The sequence below is a fragment of the Taudactylus pleione genome, unplaced genomic scaffold, assembly GCF_031769625.1.
Source record: "Taudactylus pleione unplaced genomic scaffold, aTauple2 ptg000429l, whole genome shotgun sequence".
NCBI classification, from domain to species: Eukaryota; Metazoa; Chordata; class Amphibia; order Anura; family Myobatrachidae; genus Taudactylus; species Taudactylus pleione.
Window position 1 is genome coordinate 263,255 of NW_028284831.1, and position 17,072 is coordinate 280,326.

General features: G+C 51.1%; 1 protein-coding gene across 2 annotated transcripts in view; it reads left to right on the plus strand.

The window, feature by feature from the left end:
- Positions 1–16,787, plus strand: part of LOC148506069 (phospholipid scramblase 3-like) — a 116,188-nt gene extending 99,401 nt beyond the window's left edge. For both annotated transcript variants that reach the window (XM_088447321.1, XM_088447323.1), the window contains exons 5-7: positions 10,570–10,731; positions 11,662–11,823; positions 14,438–16,787. In XM_088447321.1, coding sequence (XP_088303447.1) covers positions 10,570–10,731; positions 11,662–11,823; positions 14,438–14,476 — 363 coding nt within the window. In that variant the 3' untranslated portion in view covers positions 14,477–16,787. The remainder of the gene's footprint in view (positions 1–10,569; positions 10,732–11,661; positions 11,824–14,437) is intronic.
- Positions 16,788–17,072: the final 285 nt, after the last annotated feature.

Below are 17,072 nucleotides of genomic sequence, written 5' to 3' on the forward strand. Positions count from 1 at the left end.
CTGATGCTGGGCACACAGGTCCCGAGCTGCAGTGCTGCTGTGGGTAAAGCCTGATGCTGGGCACACAGGTCCCGAGCTGCAGTGCTGCTGTGGGTAAAGCCTGATGCTGGGCACACAGATCCTGAGCTGCAGTGCTGCTGTGGGTAGAGCCTGATGCTGGGCACACAGGTCCCGAGCTGCAGTGCTGCTGTGGGTAAAGCCTGATGCTGGGCACACAGGTCCTGAGCTGCAGTGCTGCTGTGGGTAGAGCCTGATGCTGGGCACACAGGTCCTGAGCTGCAGTGCTGCTGTGGGTAAAGCCTGATGCTGGGCACACAAGTCCTGAGCTGCAGTGCTGCTGTGGGTAAAGCCTGATGCTGGGCACACAGGTCCCGAGCTGCAGTGCTGCTGTGGGTAAAGCCTGATGCTGGGCACACAGGTCCCGAGCTGCAGTGCTGCTGTGGGTAGAGCCTGATGCTGGGCACACAGGTCCCGAGCTGCAGTGCTGCTGTGGGTAGAGCCTGATGCTGGGCACACAGGTCCTGAGCTGCAGTGCTGCTGTGGGTAAAGCCTGATGCTGGGCACACAAGTCCTGAGCTGCAGTGCTGCTGTGGGTAAAGCCTGATGCTGGGCACACAGGTCCCGAGCTGCAGTGCTGCTGTGGGTAGAGCCTGATGCTGGGCACACAGGTCCCGAGCTGCAGTGCTGCTGTGGGTAAAGCCTGATGCTGGGCACACAGGTCCCGAGCTGCAGTGCTGCTGTGGGTAGAGCCTGATGCTGGGCACACAGGTCCCGAGCTGCAGTGCTGCTGTGGGTAGAGCCTGATGCTGGGCACACAGGTCCCGAGCTGCAGTGCTGCTGTGGGTAAAGCCTGATGCTGGGCACACAGGTCCCGAGCTGCAGTGCTGCTGTGGGTAAAGCCTGATGCTGGGCACACAGATCCTGAGCTGCAGTGCTGCTGTGGGTAGAGCCTGATGCTGGGCACACAGGTCCCGAGCTGCAGTGCTGCTGTGGGTAAAGCCTGATGCTGGGCACACAGGTCCTGAGCTGCAGTGCTGCTGTGGGTAGAGCCTGATGCTGGGCACACAGGTCCTGAGCTGCAGTGCTGCTGTGGGTAAAGCCTGATGCTGGGCACACAAGTCCTGAGCTGCAGTGCTGCTGTGGGTAAAGCCTGATGCTGGGCACACAGGTCCCGAGCTGCAGTGCTGCTGTGGGTAAAGCCTGATGCTGGGCACACAGGTCCCGAGCTGCAGTGCTGCTGTGGGTAGAGCCTGATGCTGGGCACACAGGTCCCGAGCTGCAGTGCTGCTGTGGGTAGAGCCTGATGCTGGGCACACAGGTCCCGAGCTGCAGTGCTGCTGTGGGTAAAGCCTGATGCTGGGCACACAGGTCCCGAGCTGCAGTGCTGCTGTGGGTAAAGCCTGATGCTGGGCACACAGATCCTGAGCTGCAGTGCTGCTGTGGGTAGAGCCTGATGCTGGGCACACAAGTCCTGAGCTGCAGTGCTGCTGTGGGTAAAGCCTGATGCTGGGCACACAGGTCCCGAGCTGCAGTGCTGCTGTGGGTAGAGCCTGATGCTGGGCACACAGGTCCCGAGCTGCAGTGCTGCTGTGGGTAGAGCCTGATGCTGGGCACACAGGTCCCGAGCTGCAGTGCTGCTGTGGGTAAAGCCTGATGCTGGGCACACAGGTCCCGAGCTGCAGTGCTGCTGTGGGTAAAGCCTGATGCTGGGCACACAGATCCTGAGCTGCAGTGCTGCTGTGGGTAGAGCCTGATGCTGGGCACACAGGTCCCGAGCTGCAGTGCTGCTGTGGGTAAAGCCTGATGCTGGGCACACAGGTCCTGAGCTGCAGTGCTGCTGTGGGTAGAGCCTGATGCTGGGCACACAGGTCCTGAGCTGCAGTGCTGCTGTGGGTAAAGCCTGATGCTGGGCACACAAGTCCTGAGCTGCAGTGCTGCTGTGGGTAAAGCCTGATGCTGGGCACACAGGTCCCGAGCTGCAGTGCTGCTGTGGGTAAAGCCTGATGCTGGGCACACAGGTCCCGAGCTGCAGTGCTGCTGTGGGTAGAGCCTGATGCTGGGCACACAGGTCCCGAGCTGCAGTGCTGCTGTGGGTAGAGCCTGATGCTGGGCACACAGGTCCCGAGCTGTAGTGCTGCTGTGGGTAAAGCCTGATGCTGGGCACACAGGTCCCGAGCTGCAGTGCTGCTGTGGGTAAAGCCTGATGCTGGGCACACAGATCCTGAGCTGCAGTGCTGCTGTGGGTAGAGCCTGATGCTGGGCACACAGGTCCTGAGCTGCAGTGCTGCTGTGGGTAGAGCCTGATGCTGGGCACACAGGTCCTGAGCTGCAGTGCTGCTGTGGGTAAAGCCTGATGCTGGGCACACAGGTCCCGAGCTGCAGTGCTGCTGTGGGTAAAGCCTGATGCTGGGCACACAGGTGCCGAGCTGCAGTGCTGCTGTGGGTAGAGCCTGATGCTGGGCACACAGGTCCCGAGCTGCAGTGCTGCTGTGGGTAGAGCCTGATGCTGGGCACACAGGTCCCGAGCTGCAGTGCTGCTGTGGGTAAAGCCTGAAGCTGGGCACACAGGTCCCGAGCTGCAGTGCTGCTGTGGGTAAAGCCTGATGCTGGGCACACAGGTCCCGAGCTGCAGTGCTGCTGTGGGTAAAGCCTGATGCTGGGCACACAGGTGCCGAGCTGCAGTGCTGCTGTGGGTAGAGCCTGATGCTGGGCACACTGGTCCCGAGCTGCAGTGCTGCTGTGGGTAGAGCCTGATGCTGGGCACACAGGTCCCGAGCTGCAGTGCTGCTGTGGGTAGAGCCTGATGCTGGGCACACAGGTCCCGAGCTGCAGTGCTGCTGTGGGTAAAGCCTGATGCTGGGCACACAGGTCCCGAGCTGCAGTGCTGCTGTGGGTAAAGCCTGATGCTGGGCACACAGGTCCCGAGCTGCAGTGCTGCTGTGGGTAGAGCCTGATGCTGGGCACACAGATCCCGAGCTGCAGTGCTGCTGTGTGTAGAGCCTGATGCTGGGCACACAGGTCCTGAGCTGCAGTGCTGCTGTGGGTAAAGCCTGATGCTGGGCACACAGGTCCCGAGCTGCAGTGCTGCTGTGGGTAAAGCCTGATGCTGGGCACACAGGTCCCGAGCTGCAGTGCTGCTGTGGGTAGAGCCTGATGCTGGGCACACAGGTCCCGAGCTGCAGTGCTGCTGTGGGTAGAGCCTGATGCTGGGCACACAGGTCCCGAGCTGCAGTGCTGCTGTGGGTAAAGCCTGATGCTGGGCACACAGGTCCTGAGCTGCAGTGCTGCTGTGGGTAAAGCCTGATGCTGGGCACACAGGTCCCGAGCTGCAGTGCTGCTGTGGGTAGAGCCTGATGCTGGGCACACAGGTCCCGAGCTGCAGTGCTGCTGTGGGTAAAGCCTGATGCTGGGCACACAGGTCCCGAGCTGCAGTGCTGCTGTGGGTAAAGCCTGATGCTGGGCACACAGGTCCCGAGCTGCTGTGCTGCTGTGGGTAAAGCCTGATGCTGGGCACACAGGTCCCGAGCTGCAGTGCTGCTGTGGGTAAAGCCTGATGCTGGGCACACAGGGTGCTGCTGTGGGTAAAGCCTGATGCTGGGCACACAGGTCCTGAGCTGCAGTGCTGCTGTGGGTAAAGCCTGATGCTGGGCACACAGGTCCTGAGCTGCAGTGCTGCTGTGGGTAAAGCCTGATGCTGGGCACACAGGTCCTGAGCTGCAGTGCTGCTGTGGGTAAAGCCTGATGCTGGGCACACAGGTCCCGAGCTGCAGTGCTGCTGTGGGTAAAGCCTGATGCTGGGCACACAGGTCCCGAGCTGCAGTGCTGCTGTGGGTAAAGCCTGATGCTGGGCACAGGAATTGAATGTATATAGTGCAGACATAGGCTTAAATGTATATATTCAATGTAAACTATGTATTTTGAATGTATCTTTAGTAAGTAAAAGTGCACTTACCTTACCAGGGGATCAAGGGCTTTGGGTGGGTTCCTGGATCCCCCAGCCACTTCCAGAGAAACAGGCTGCCCTCCTATGCAGCCTCATGCCTCTGAGTGGTATGAGGAGGTGCATGGGGAGCTGGCCAATGCCGCTAGCTAATTATTTTCAGGGAGCCCCAAAGAGCTTCCCCTCCGTGGCCAGGAAACCCTACCTGGGGACATTGACTGCCCACCTCTGGAGCTCCGATTCAGGCCAGAGGTAGCAGGCTCTAGGTTTATATGGCACTGCCCTCTCCTGGCTTTCCTCCTAACTCTCTGATCGTTCCTTCTCTGTCTCCTCTCAGGACTCCTCTTCCCCCCCACTTCCACTAACAGTAGGAGTTCCCCAAGGTTCTGTTCTTGGACCTCTCCTTTTCTCCCTATATACGTCCTCTCTAGGTGAACTCATTAACTCCTTTGGCCTCCAATATCATCTCTATGCTGATGATACTCAGATCTACCTTTCCACTCCTGAGCTCTCCCCCTCGGTCCTTACCCGTATCTCCAACTGTCTCTCTGCTATCTCTTCATGGATGTCCCAGCGCTTTCTTAAACTTAACATGTCTAAGACTGAGCTGATCATCTTCCCACCCTCTTCCATTACCTCACTTCCCACAATTTCATTATCTATTGATGGCACAATTATCTCCTCTGGCCCCAAAGTGCGCTGTCTTGGAGTTATCCTAGACTCCTCCCTCTCCTTTAAACCGCACATTCAGCACCTCTCGCAGTCCTGCCGTTTCCACCTAACAAATATCTCCAGGATAAGACCCTTCCTCAACCAGGATGCCACTAAAACCCTCATCCACTCACTGGTCATATCCAGATTGGACTACTGTAACCTTCTCCTAGCTGGCCTCCCAGTCTCCCACCTCTCTCCACTACAATCAGTTCTCAATGCTGCTGCTTGGCTCATCTTCCTCTCCAGACGTTCTACATCTGCCTCCCCTCTCCTTCAAGCCCTACACTGGCTCCCCTTCCCCTTCAGATGCCAATTCAAGGTTCTTACACTCGCCTACAAAGCCCTCACCCATTCCTCTCCCGCATACATTTCTGACCTTCTCTCCCTTCACACTCCCGCCCGTCCACTTCGCTCAACAAATGCCGCCTCTCTTGCCAATTGATTACTTCCTCCCACTCCCGCATCCAAGATTTTGCCTGTGCTGCTCCCTACCTTTGGAATGCAATCCCTCTACCTATCAGACTCCACCTCTCTACAAATCTTCAAACGGGCTCTCAAGACTCACTACTTCATCAAGGCCTTCCAGCACTCATCCTAACCCACCTCATGCTCTTTCCTCCCTATCTTCCCCTTCTGTGTCACCCCTGTCTGTCTGCCCCTCCCCTTCTGTGTCACGCCTGTCTGTCTGCCCCTCCCCTTCTGTGTCACGCCTGTCTGTCTGCCCCTCCCCTTCTGTGTCACCCCTGTCTGTCTGCCCCTCCCCTTCTGTGTCACGCCTGTCTGTCTGCCCCTCCCCTTCTGTGTCACGCCTGTCTGTCTGCCCCTCCCCTTCTGTGTCACGCCTGTCTGTCTGCCCCTCCCCTTCTGTGTCAGGCCTGTCTGTCTGCCCCTCCCCTTCTGTGTCACGCCTGTCTGTCTGCTCCTCCCCTTCTGTGTCATGCCTGTCTGTCTGTCCCTCCCCTTCTGTGTCACGCCTGTCTGTCTGCCCCTCCCCTTCTGTGTCACGCCTGTCTGTCTGCCCCTCCCCTTCTGTGTCATGCCTGTCTGTCTGCCCCTCCCCTTCTGTGTCAGGCCTGTCTGTCTGCCCCTCCCCTTCTGTGTCACGCCTGTCTGTCTGCCCCTCCCCTTCTGTGTCACGCCTGTCTGTCTGCCCCTCCCCTTCTGTGTCACGCCTGTCTGTCTGCCCCTCCCCTTCTGTGTCACGCCTGTCTGTCTGCCCCTCCCCTTCTGTGTCACTCCCGTCTGTCTGCCCCTCCCCTTAGAATGTAAGCTCTCACGAGCAGGGACCTCTTCCCCCATGTGCTTCTCCTTATACTTTCTTCTACTCCTTACTCCCCATTATGGCACCTAACACGTCTCTGCCAACTCCCGGCTGCTTATTGTGAGTGTAATAATCACTATTGCAGCAATGTATATAAATCGTGTCCTTGTCCTGCACTGTAATGCACTGTAATGTACTGTAAGTTACTTGTTTCTTGTTCACTTGTTAGTTCTATGTACTATGTAAGGCGCTGCGCAACACTTGTGGCGCCATATAAATAAAGGATAATAATAATAATAGATAGATATGAGATAGATAGATATGGGATAGATAGGCCACACCTGAGTAATGGCTGCCGTGGCACTGAAGGGGTTAAGCCCCCTGTGCGGCGGGTTAGGATAGCTGGTACTAGCCGTCTCCCTGTGTAGCGCAGATGGTCCACTGACGCTAGGGGACAGGGGTAGCCAGCTTCCCGGACCCCAAACGCTGTGAGCAGGCACCAGGAGAGAGCCCCAGCAGTCCCAGACTGCAGGGCTAGTGGAGCCCAGTGCTGGGCACAGTAAAATAAATAAAAATAAATGTATTTAAAATGGTATGTGCAGCACTGAGCCAGGACAGCAGGTCCTGGGCTCCAGTGATGCAGGGTGCAAAGCCTGATGCTGTGCACAGCCATGAAATAAGAATGTACTTAAAATGATTTTTAAATGTAAAATGTATAAGTAAATGCACTTACCTGTGCTTCTCTGGATGGCGAGGGGGTACAGAGTCCTTGGTGGGCTGCTGGATCCCCCAGCCCCTTCCAGAAGGAATAAGATGTTCCCCTATGCAGCCTCATGCCTGGAAGTGGTATGAGGAGGTACATAGGGAGCTAATGCAGCCAGCTAACTGTGGCAGGGAGCTCCAAAATAGCTTCCCTTCCGTGGCCAGGAAACCGTACCTGGGGACCCTGCTTCCCCACCTCCGGACCTCAGATTCAGGCAGAGGTGCCAGTCTTGGTCCTTTAGTAGATTCCTGGAAGTAGGTTTTGGAGGGAAACCTCCCTCTGCCCTAGATGAGCCGACTCCTCGGTGGCGACTAAAACAGCAGGTGGTCTTACCCCCTGTGGTAATGTGTATTGGAGTGGCATAAAAGGAGGCTTCATGCCTGGTAAAATTGTACAACCCTGTATATCCTTTGAGAAGAACTGATGTTTGATAAGATTCCTGTATGCTGATGTTTCCCCTTCAACCTGAAGGACACATCTTTTTTAAGACTTTGAGCAATAAACATCTTGCCTGACTACAATTGCATCTTGATCCTGCGACCAACAGAATTGCACCAAACGCTATTCCATTCTCCTGCTGTTCTGGATTGAGCCAGGCATCTTCAAAGCTCAAGCCCTTTGCCAGCTACAGTGCAGACCTGGTCCATTGCGAGGGATCAGGAAGAATCAGCTGACACCAATCAGGGGGTGTGGCCACAGCTAGTCAACGCATACGCAGCAGAAGCAGTTCCAGGTGCCGAGGTAGGAGCCTGGGTGTTCATAAGTGGTTCCGAGTGCCGATAGGAGGAGCTCGGTGGTGGCAGCAACATACAAGCCCATTGCGCAGTGGGCGGAGTCAGTGACAGGTGGTCACTGATGGTAAGCGGGAATCCCTGATGCCCAAGATCAAGTGGGGATCGAAACCCCAATCTGTGATCGGGAGTCGGGCTCAGGCCACCCGGTCACACACATAGTTTTGGTTGGGTTGGCAGATGCATTTGATTCTGAGGAGCATCTGCAAGTCTTGGTGCACATGATCCGTCTGCCCATTAGACTGATGAGGTAAGGCTCAGAAGAATGTGTATGATCATCCATAAAAAGTTTTCTCAAATTTGGAGTAAAATTTAACCCAATGATTGAAATTTCCTGAAGGCATCCTTGGAGGTGGAAAATGTCTTTGATGAAAAGTATGGCTTCATTTGGAGCTGGCGGTTGACCAAGTAGTGGAGTAAAGTGAGCAATATTTGAGAAGTGACCACTGCTACCCATATTGTTGGAGGCATTACGGCTCAAGTGTATGGTGTTTGTCCGGAGTGTAGGGATCATTAGTGTCCTGTAATGAGTGGGATAAAGCATCTGCCTCCCCATTTTGGCTGTTAGTTGAAGCCATGTACAGATCAAAGCACATGAAGAATGGGAACTACCTGGCCAATTGGGGATTTAAACAATGGGCCAACTGGAGGCATAAAATACTTTTTTGGGCGGTGAAGAACCCTTTGAGCAAATATCTCATTAATCAAGGGTGTGGGTCATAGCCGATATGTCTTTGTCACCGACGGTATCATTTCTATCAGCAAAAATATACGAGAACAGAAATGAGAAGGATGTGATTTCCCTGAAGAGGATCCCTATGGGTGAGTCATCTAACACACGGAAGAATTGTTGTATTGCTTCAGGTTGTTTAAAGATAGGTTCTGTGGAAAGTGGCGAAAGCTTTGCATACCTTTGTGTTGGCATCTTTTTCACGAGATCTATTATAGGAGCCACAAGGTAGAGTGCCCTTAGATAATTGATGATAGTGATCGTCAAGAGCAAGAAAGTGTTGTCTGCCTTCAAAGTTTTGTTCTGGCCAATCCAGAACTTTCTCCAGGTCCACCTGAAGAATGGATCCTGACACAATGTGGCCGCGGAAGCTTGAAGAGGCATTTTTTTCTTTACATTTGCGGAATAGCTGGTTCCAAAGACGTGACAGAACTTCTGCAGTGTGGGAGCAGCGAGAACTGAGGTCTTTTGAGTAGATTAGAATGTGGTCGAGGAACACTACAACCCACTGCTGCAGCAGGTCTCGCGGCACTATCTATATAGGGGAATGTGGTCAAGGTACACTACAACCCACTGCTGCAGCAGGTCTCGCAGGAGTATCTATATAGGGGAATGTGGTCAAGGTACACTACAACCCACTGCTGCAGCAGGTCTCGCAGCACTATCTATATAGGGGAATGTGGTCAAGGTACACTACAACCCACTGCTGCAGCAGGTCTCGCAGCACTATCTATAAAAGGGAATGTGGTCAAGGTACACTACAACCCACTGCTGCAGCAGGTCTCGCAGCACTATCAATATAGGGGAATGTGGTCAAGGTACACTACAACCCACTGCTGCAGCAGGTCTCGCAGCACTATCTATATAGGGGAATGTGGTCAAGGTACACTACAACCCACTGCTGCAGCAGGTCTCGCGGCACTATCTATATAGGGGAATGTGGTCAAGGTACACTACAACCCACTGCTGCAGCAGGTCTCATGGCACTATCTGTATAGGGGAATGTGGTCAAGGTACACTACAACCCACTGCTGCAGCAGGTCTCACGGCACTATCTTGATAAAATTTTGGAATACTGCAGGAGTGTTACGTTCCACTAACGATATTCATAATGGCCATCTTAAATATTAAGTACAGTCTTCCTCACATTACCTTCTCGCATGTGGATAATATTTTAGGCTACATAGAGATCTAGTTTAGTGAACATAGACACCTTCACCCCGATCACAAAGTCCTGTAACTAATGGGAGAGGGTAAAAGTATCTACTTATAAATCTCATACACACACAAAGTATTGCTTGTACTATTGTGAGTCCCGATTACGCTGTCAGATTTTGCTGTCATATATAGTGAATAGTGTAGCGTTTCCGTGCCGATGGCACCTTCGTCAGGAGCGCGATGACCTTGCAGCAAGTGGTCCACTTACTTTATTATAAGGTACTGTACCCCATTTACTAAACCGCTCTATATATATGAGTCATCACGTGATCTGTACAGCCTGACACATCGTTACCTATAGTGCATCATACAGGACTCGCTACTTGCTACACTATTCTCTATATATGTCAGCAAAATCTGTCAGCATCATCGGGACTCACAATAGTACAAGCGATACTTAGTGTGTGTATGAGATTTCTAAGTACTGTAGATACTTTTTAACCAGATTATTTTGAGAGAGTATTATTACACTGAGGGTCTAATTCAGACCCGCTCGCAAGTGTAGGACGCTCGCAAGCGGGTCGATGGTGCCCTAATGCGCATGCGCACGATGGCGCTCCGGGTCTCGCACCAAAGGGGGCGTGCTGTCGATGGTGACTGACAGCACGCCCCCTTTGGTGGGCGTGCCGGGGGCGTGGCTGCCAGACCGAGGCGTTCCCATGGGAACGCCTACCGTCTGGGTCCGGCCCCACTGACATCACTGATCAGTGATCAGTGATGTCAGTAGGAGTGATTTTGACTCTGATAGAGTCAATCATACACACATACACAATCATACACACAATCATACACACATACACACATACACACAATCACACATTCACACACACACATTCACACAATCACACACACATACACACACACACACACACACAATCACACACACACACACACAATCATACACACATACACAATCATACACACAATCATACACACATACACACACACAATCACACACACACACACACACACACACACACACACACACACACACACACTCATACACACATACACAATCATACACACAATCATACACACATACACACACATGTAAAATACATATATAGACACAGCAATTAATGTTAGGTTATGCAGTACCTAGGATGACACAGTGCTATGTGATAACCTGGTGTGACCGTACATGTGTGTCAGTTGCAGATCTCCAGTTCTTCAGGGAATCTCCTGGGCTACATAGAGAATAACTGGTCAAGTTTCACAGCGTCCTTCGACATCCGGAGCCCGTCTAATGAGATTTGTCTCAAAGTAAAAGGTCCAAGATGGGGGGAAGGATTCATGTCTGACGCCCACTATCAGGTCAGTCCTCTCACTGCCATTTATTACTTATCACTTATTACTTATTGTCTCAGGGAATCAATTTATTCCAATCCATGATGACTTTGTGATTCCATATTCCCTGAGAAATACCAACCACAGTCACTAAATCGCATGGAAAGTAGCAAACGGCGCAGTTTTATCCCCTTCACTGCTAAGGGTGAGGGGAACTTGTCCTCAGCACTGTGGTGATCCAAGTGGGGTGGGAAACTCATTTAAAAGACCTCTGATGTCACTGGGAGCCTGGATGGGGCGGTGCTTGATGACATCATTGCTTTGGGTGTGTGACGGCGTCATTAAACCCCACAACCCTCGGGCACAATACTACAAAATATGTTGAAAAGTCAGGAATTGGGGAATAAGATTCACGTGCCGCCATCTTGGCAGATTCTGGGAGCCCCTCGTTCGCATGTTGTGACCCCTGATAATGATGTCTGGAGAAATAAGCAAACTAATGATATATTCTGAAAATATAAAGTCTACGATAAAAATAAAAGGTGGTGCAGTATAGTGTGTGGGGTGTTGCGTAATTAATGCGAAATTTACTGCGTAATTACTGATACTGATGTTGGGATTTCACCAGTCCAAATAGATCTTGCAGTGAAGGGGTTAAAGTCATTTAAATTTTGTGGAATTGACATTAAACTTGCACCAAAACGATGATCTGTAAACCTGGCAGAGTACACAAGCTGCGTTTTAATTCTACCTCGATATATATTTTTAAAACTTCTTTTTAATTAAATGATGTCACTTCCCGGTGAGGGATTTACAGTGTTTACAGAGGAAAATAATTTATCTTCAAATTAGAAAAAAGTTTTGTGAGGGTCTCAGCCTTGTCCCCGGCAGCGACTCTGGAGCGCGGTTGGGGTGAGATTCTCTGGGACGATGACTGTGTCTCTCCTGCACCCACAGGTATTGTCAGCGGATAAATCTACCGCCGTGGGCGTAATCACCCGTGTGTGGAGGGGATTCAGCACGGAGCTGTTCAATGCCACCAATGATTACGTTGTGCGATTCCCGAGGGACCTGGAAGTCACTGTGAAAGCCTTGCTGCTGGCCTGCACCATATTCATTGTGAGTATCAGTGAGGTCATGGGTTCTAATCCCACCATGGCCCTAACTGTGTGGAGTTTGTATATTTTCCCTGTGCTTTGTGTGGGTTTCCTCCCAAACACCAAAGATATACCGATAGGTTAATTGGCTCACAACACAAATGACCCCTAGTGTGTATGTGTGGTAGGGAATATAGGGCCTAATTCAGACCCGCTCGCAAGCGGGTCGATGTTGGCCCAGTGCGCATGCGCACGAGGGAGCCAGCTCCATCGTGTACATGCGCGAGCCCCGGATAGCGACGGCCAAGCCGTCGCTATGGGTCTCGCTACAAAGGGGGCGTGCTGTCGATGGTGAGTGACAGCACGCCCCCTTTGGTGGGCGTGCCGGGGGCGTTGCTGCCCAGACGGAGGCGTTCCCATGGGAACGCCTACCGTCTGGGGCCGGCCCCACTGACATCACAAGTGATAGAGCCGAAAGCACTCCAGGGCTTGCGGCAACGAGACCCTACCACAAGGGTCTCGTCGCAAGCGAGTGGTCAAGACCATCGCAACCATCTTTTTTGGCCACTCGCTATAGCTGTGGGTGGTCACCCACAGTTATGCGAGCAGCCGGGAGGCCGCTCTAATATTAGGAGGGACGGCCCTGATTCAGGGCCCTAGAGTGTAAGCTCCACTGGGGCAGGGACTGATGTGAATGGGCCGATATTCTCTGTAAAGCGCTGCGGAATATGTGTGCGCTATATAAATAACTGGTAACAAATAGTAGAACAAATAAATGTGGCAGTATGTCTTATCCCATTCATTTTATAATTTTGTTTATTTTATTTTATTATTTATCTGATTTTTCATCTTTATTTGTCTTTATCTCTATAGTATTCTGTTATATTTTTATATACTCCCTTATATACTATACTACCCATTCTGTAGGTATTTACAAACACTTATAAATACCTTTTGTTATAAATACTTGTGCAGGGTTTTTTATGGAACCTGAGTACAGTATACCCAGGCCTGCACTTGGAGAACAACAAGTGTCAGCATGCCGTGTAATCCAGGGCCCGCAGGAACTTGCTCTCCACTTATAAATCAATGCTATAAAAACACAGACATAACATTTTGTTGAGATAGAAACTCCCCAAGTAAATCCCGATTCTGCCCGTTCATTGCTCACCTAATTCCAGAGTATTCTTGTAGAATCCATGGTCCATGGCTGGAAACCTATATCTGTCCCCCTCCCCCCTCCCCACACACACACACGCACACATAGACGATGCACGACTTTCTCCGCAAGGCGCAGAGACGCGGAAGGCAGGTTATCACTTATAACAAGTGCGGCGGCTTCACCCTGATTGGTTAGAGTATAAACCGTACAGAAATATACCTCAGACAGAATTGCATGAAATTCAGGATAAAGCACAAAGAGATGGTGCGATATCCCAGCAGGAGTGGTCTCATTTATTTCACCCTATCACACCGACATATTAGCACCTACCGAAAATTTACAAAGCACTAGACGCCTCCTCGGGGCAACTAATTATTTCTGTATCGGATCACTCTCTGAAAATATCTCACATTTTGTGGATTATTATTGGCAACCATGCGATGCTTTCTGAGATCCCACTTAAACAACACTGGTCACTTTCTACATGTAATGAAAGATAATTATTGGAGAGATACATAGTATTCACCACATGCTGTACAATCGTCTGTTTTATATACAAGTGTTGGGTACGGCTATGGGCACCCTCTTTACCAGGGAGTTTACTGACCGACTCTCCTAGAGCGATTAGCAAGGTGTAATAATAATAATAATAACATAGGTATATGTTATCCTGCAGCCTAGGAGACTTAGCAAACCCCCAAATAGTGCTAAAGGTCTATAAAAATGATGTAACCAATTTCCGGCTTGCCGAAATACAGTATACATGCGGCTCTTTGAGGAGAGTCATGTACGGGGCTGGTAACTATGTAACCATTATATACAGTACATGACCAATTTACTATTTGGGATGGTGACGCACAATCAAACACTTCAATAATGTTCTTTTTCATTTTATATTCACTATCACTATATATATATTCACTATATGCACTGTTTTTCCTTCTTGGACATCACTGTACAGATATTGGATGGGATAGATGAGACACAGACCTTATACAAGATGACACTAACAGCTACTTACGTTAGACCAGTAACCAGCAGGGAGTATGGGGTAGATTTACTATGGCGCTGGTTTGTCAAAAGCTGCCGATAATCGTTGGCTTTGACCGATGCGTTTAAAACAGCGATAAAGATAAGTGATAAGCCAGCCGGGGTCACCATTTATTTACTGTATATTGCTCTAAACCCATCGGGCAATGATTTGCGGCTTTGACGATCCGCGCAATAGTAAATGTAGCCCCATGGGGAGAACAAATTACCAAAGGGGCAGATTTTAGAATTTAGTGAACTCTTGAGAAACAATCATCAGAAACGCTCGTGGCCTGTAACTATCTCCTCACTGACTATAATGAGTACAGGATGTAATTAGTATAATTGTCAATATTATTTGCTTCCATATATACCCCCCACCCCCCACTACAGGTAACGCAGGAGGAGATAATGTTCATTCCCGGTTATCTCTGTCTCTTTACAGGATCTCCTGCTACACGAGAGGAGAAGACAACAACACTGAGATGTCCGCCTGTCACCGCGCCTGGACGTCCGGCCTGGGGGAGACGTGTGGAGAGTTACGCATATTCTCAATGTTACGCCATATTATTACATAGCCCCACAGTTATTATTCCCAGGCTGATTCAGACTTTGTGTAACGGATCTTCCACGGTTCCACTCTGTACATGCTCAGTAAGAGACTACACGCATCTGTCACTGGTGCCCACCTGTGCTCGAAGTAGGGAGGGAAGTCTAAAAACTGGGGAGGAACAGACAGAGAGAACACAGGGGTAGGAGAGAGATAGCTCAAGGGATAGAGAGAGAGCGCAGGGGTGGAGAGAAAGAGTTCAGGGCAAGAAGAGAGTTAAGGGATGGGGGAGACAGCTCAGGGGTAGGAGAGAGATAGCTCAAGGGGGTAGAAAGAGTTCAGGGGGAGAATTGAGAGCTCAGAGGTAGAAGAGAGAGCTCAGTAGAGAAGACAGAGAGCTCATGGGAATATAGAGAGACAACTCAGGGGGAGAAGAGAGAGCTCAGAGGTAGAAGAGAGAGCTCAGGGGAGTAGAGAGAGACAGATCAGGGGAGTATAGAGAGAGCTCAGGGATGTATAGAGAGAGCTCAGGGGAGTATATAGAGAGACAGTTCAGGGGAATAGAGAGAGAGACAGTTCAGGGGAATAGAGAGAAAGACAGTTCAGAGGAGTAGAGAGAGAGAGCTCAGGGGAGTACAGAGAGAGCGCTCAGATGAGTACAGAGAGAGTTCAGGGGAGTACAGAGAGAGAGCTCAGGGGAGTACAGAGAGAGAGAGCTCAGGGGAGTACAGAGAGAGCACTCAGATGAGTACAGAGAGAGTTCAGGGGAGTACAGAGAGAGAGCTCAGGGGAGTACAGAGAGAGAGAGCTCAGGGGAGTACAGAGAGAGAGCTCAGGGGAGTACAGAGAGAGAGAGAGCTCAGGGGAGTACAGAGAGAGAGCTCAGGGGAGTACAGAGAGAGAGCTCAGGGGAGTACAGAGAGAGAGAGCTCAGGGGAGTACAGAGAGAGAGAGCTCAGGGGAGTACAGAGAGAGAGCTCAGGGGAGTACAGAGAGAGAGCTCAAGGGAGTACAGAGAGAGAGAGCTCAGGGGAGTACAGAGAGAGAGAGCTCAGGGGAGTACAGAGAGAGAGAGCTCAGGGGAGTACAGAGAGAGAGAGCTCAGGGGAGTACAGAGAGAGAGCTCAGGGGAGTACAGAGAGAGAGAGCTCAGGGGAGTACAGAGAGAGAGAGAGAGCTCAGGGGAGTACAGAGAGAGAGCTCAGGGGAGTACAGAGAGAGAGAGCTCAGGGGAGTACAGAGAGAGAGAGAGCTCAGGGGAGTACAGAGAGAGAGAGCTCAGGGGAGTACAGAGAGAGAGCTCAGGGGAGTACAGAGAGAGAGAGCTCAGGGGAGTACAGAGAGAGAGAGCTCAGGGGAGTACAGAGAGAGAGAGCTCAGGGGAGTACAGAGAGAGAGCTCAGGGGAGTACAGAGAGAGAGCTCAGGGGAGTACAGAGAGAGAGAGCTCAGGGGAGTACAGAGAGAGAGAGAGCTCAGGGGAGTACAGAGAGAGAGAGCTCAGGGGAGTACAGAGAGAGAGCTCAGGGGAGTACAGAGAGAGAGAGCTCAGGGGAGTACAGAGAGAGAGAGCTCAGGGGAGTACAGAGAGAGAGCTCAGGGGAGTACAGAGAGAGAGAGCTCAGGGGAGTACAGAGAGAGAGAGCTCAGGGGAGTACAGAGAGAGAGAGCTCAGGGGAGTATAGAGAGAGAGAGCTCAGGGGAGTACAGAGAGAGAGAGAGCTCAGGGGAGTACAGAGAGAGAGAGCTCAGGGGAGTACAGAGAGAGAGAGAGCTCAGGGGAGTACAGAGAGAGAGCTCTGGCGGAGAAGAGAAAGAGCTCAGGGGGGGAAATTAGAGAGAGGCTCAGTAGAGTATACAGAAAGAGCTCAGAGGTAGAAGAGAGAGAGCTCCGGGGAGTATAGAGAGAGAGAGTTCAGGAGGACAAATAAGAGCACTCAGGAGAAAATAGAGAGTTTAGGGGGAGAAATGAGAGAGCTCAGGCAGAGGAGACAGAGCTCAGGGGGAAGAACAGAGACAGAGCTCAGAAAGAGAGAACCAGAGAACTCGAAGGTGACTTATAACCTGATCTGCTAAAGAAGAGACCCAGACCCGAAATATATAGACAACAACAAAGTATTAATCTGTGTCTGTGTATCAGGGTAATTTATTCCTGTATATGTTTATGTAGAAGACTTTCCCACTCCACTAAAATGTTATTTACTGTACCTAAAATAATGTTATTATAATAAATGTCTTTAGCTTTGCTCCATAGTCACACACATGCTACCTTCTATAAATCCTGAGCAACTGCATCCAAAGCTCAGTACAATGACGGAGACACAAGGAGGGGAAGACAGAGAATCTCTATACACAAAGGTGATAGTAACAGCTATAGCCATGGTAATAACATCCGGGGACCAATGGTCACACAGGTCACACAGCAGTGATAGTAACAGGTGTAGCCATGGCAATAACATCCGGGGACCAATGGTCACAAAGATCACACAGCAGTGATAGTAACAGGTATAGCCATGGCAATAACATCCGGG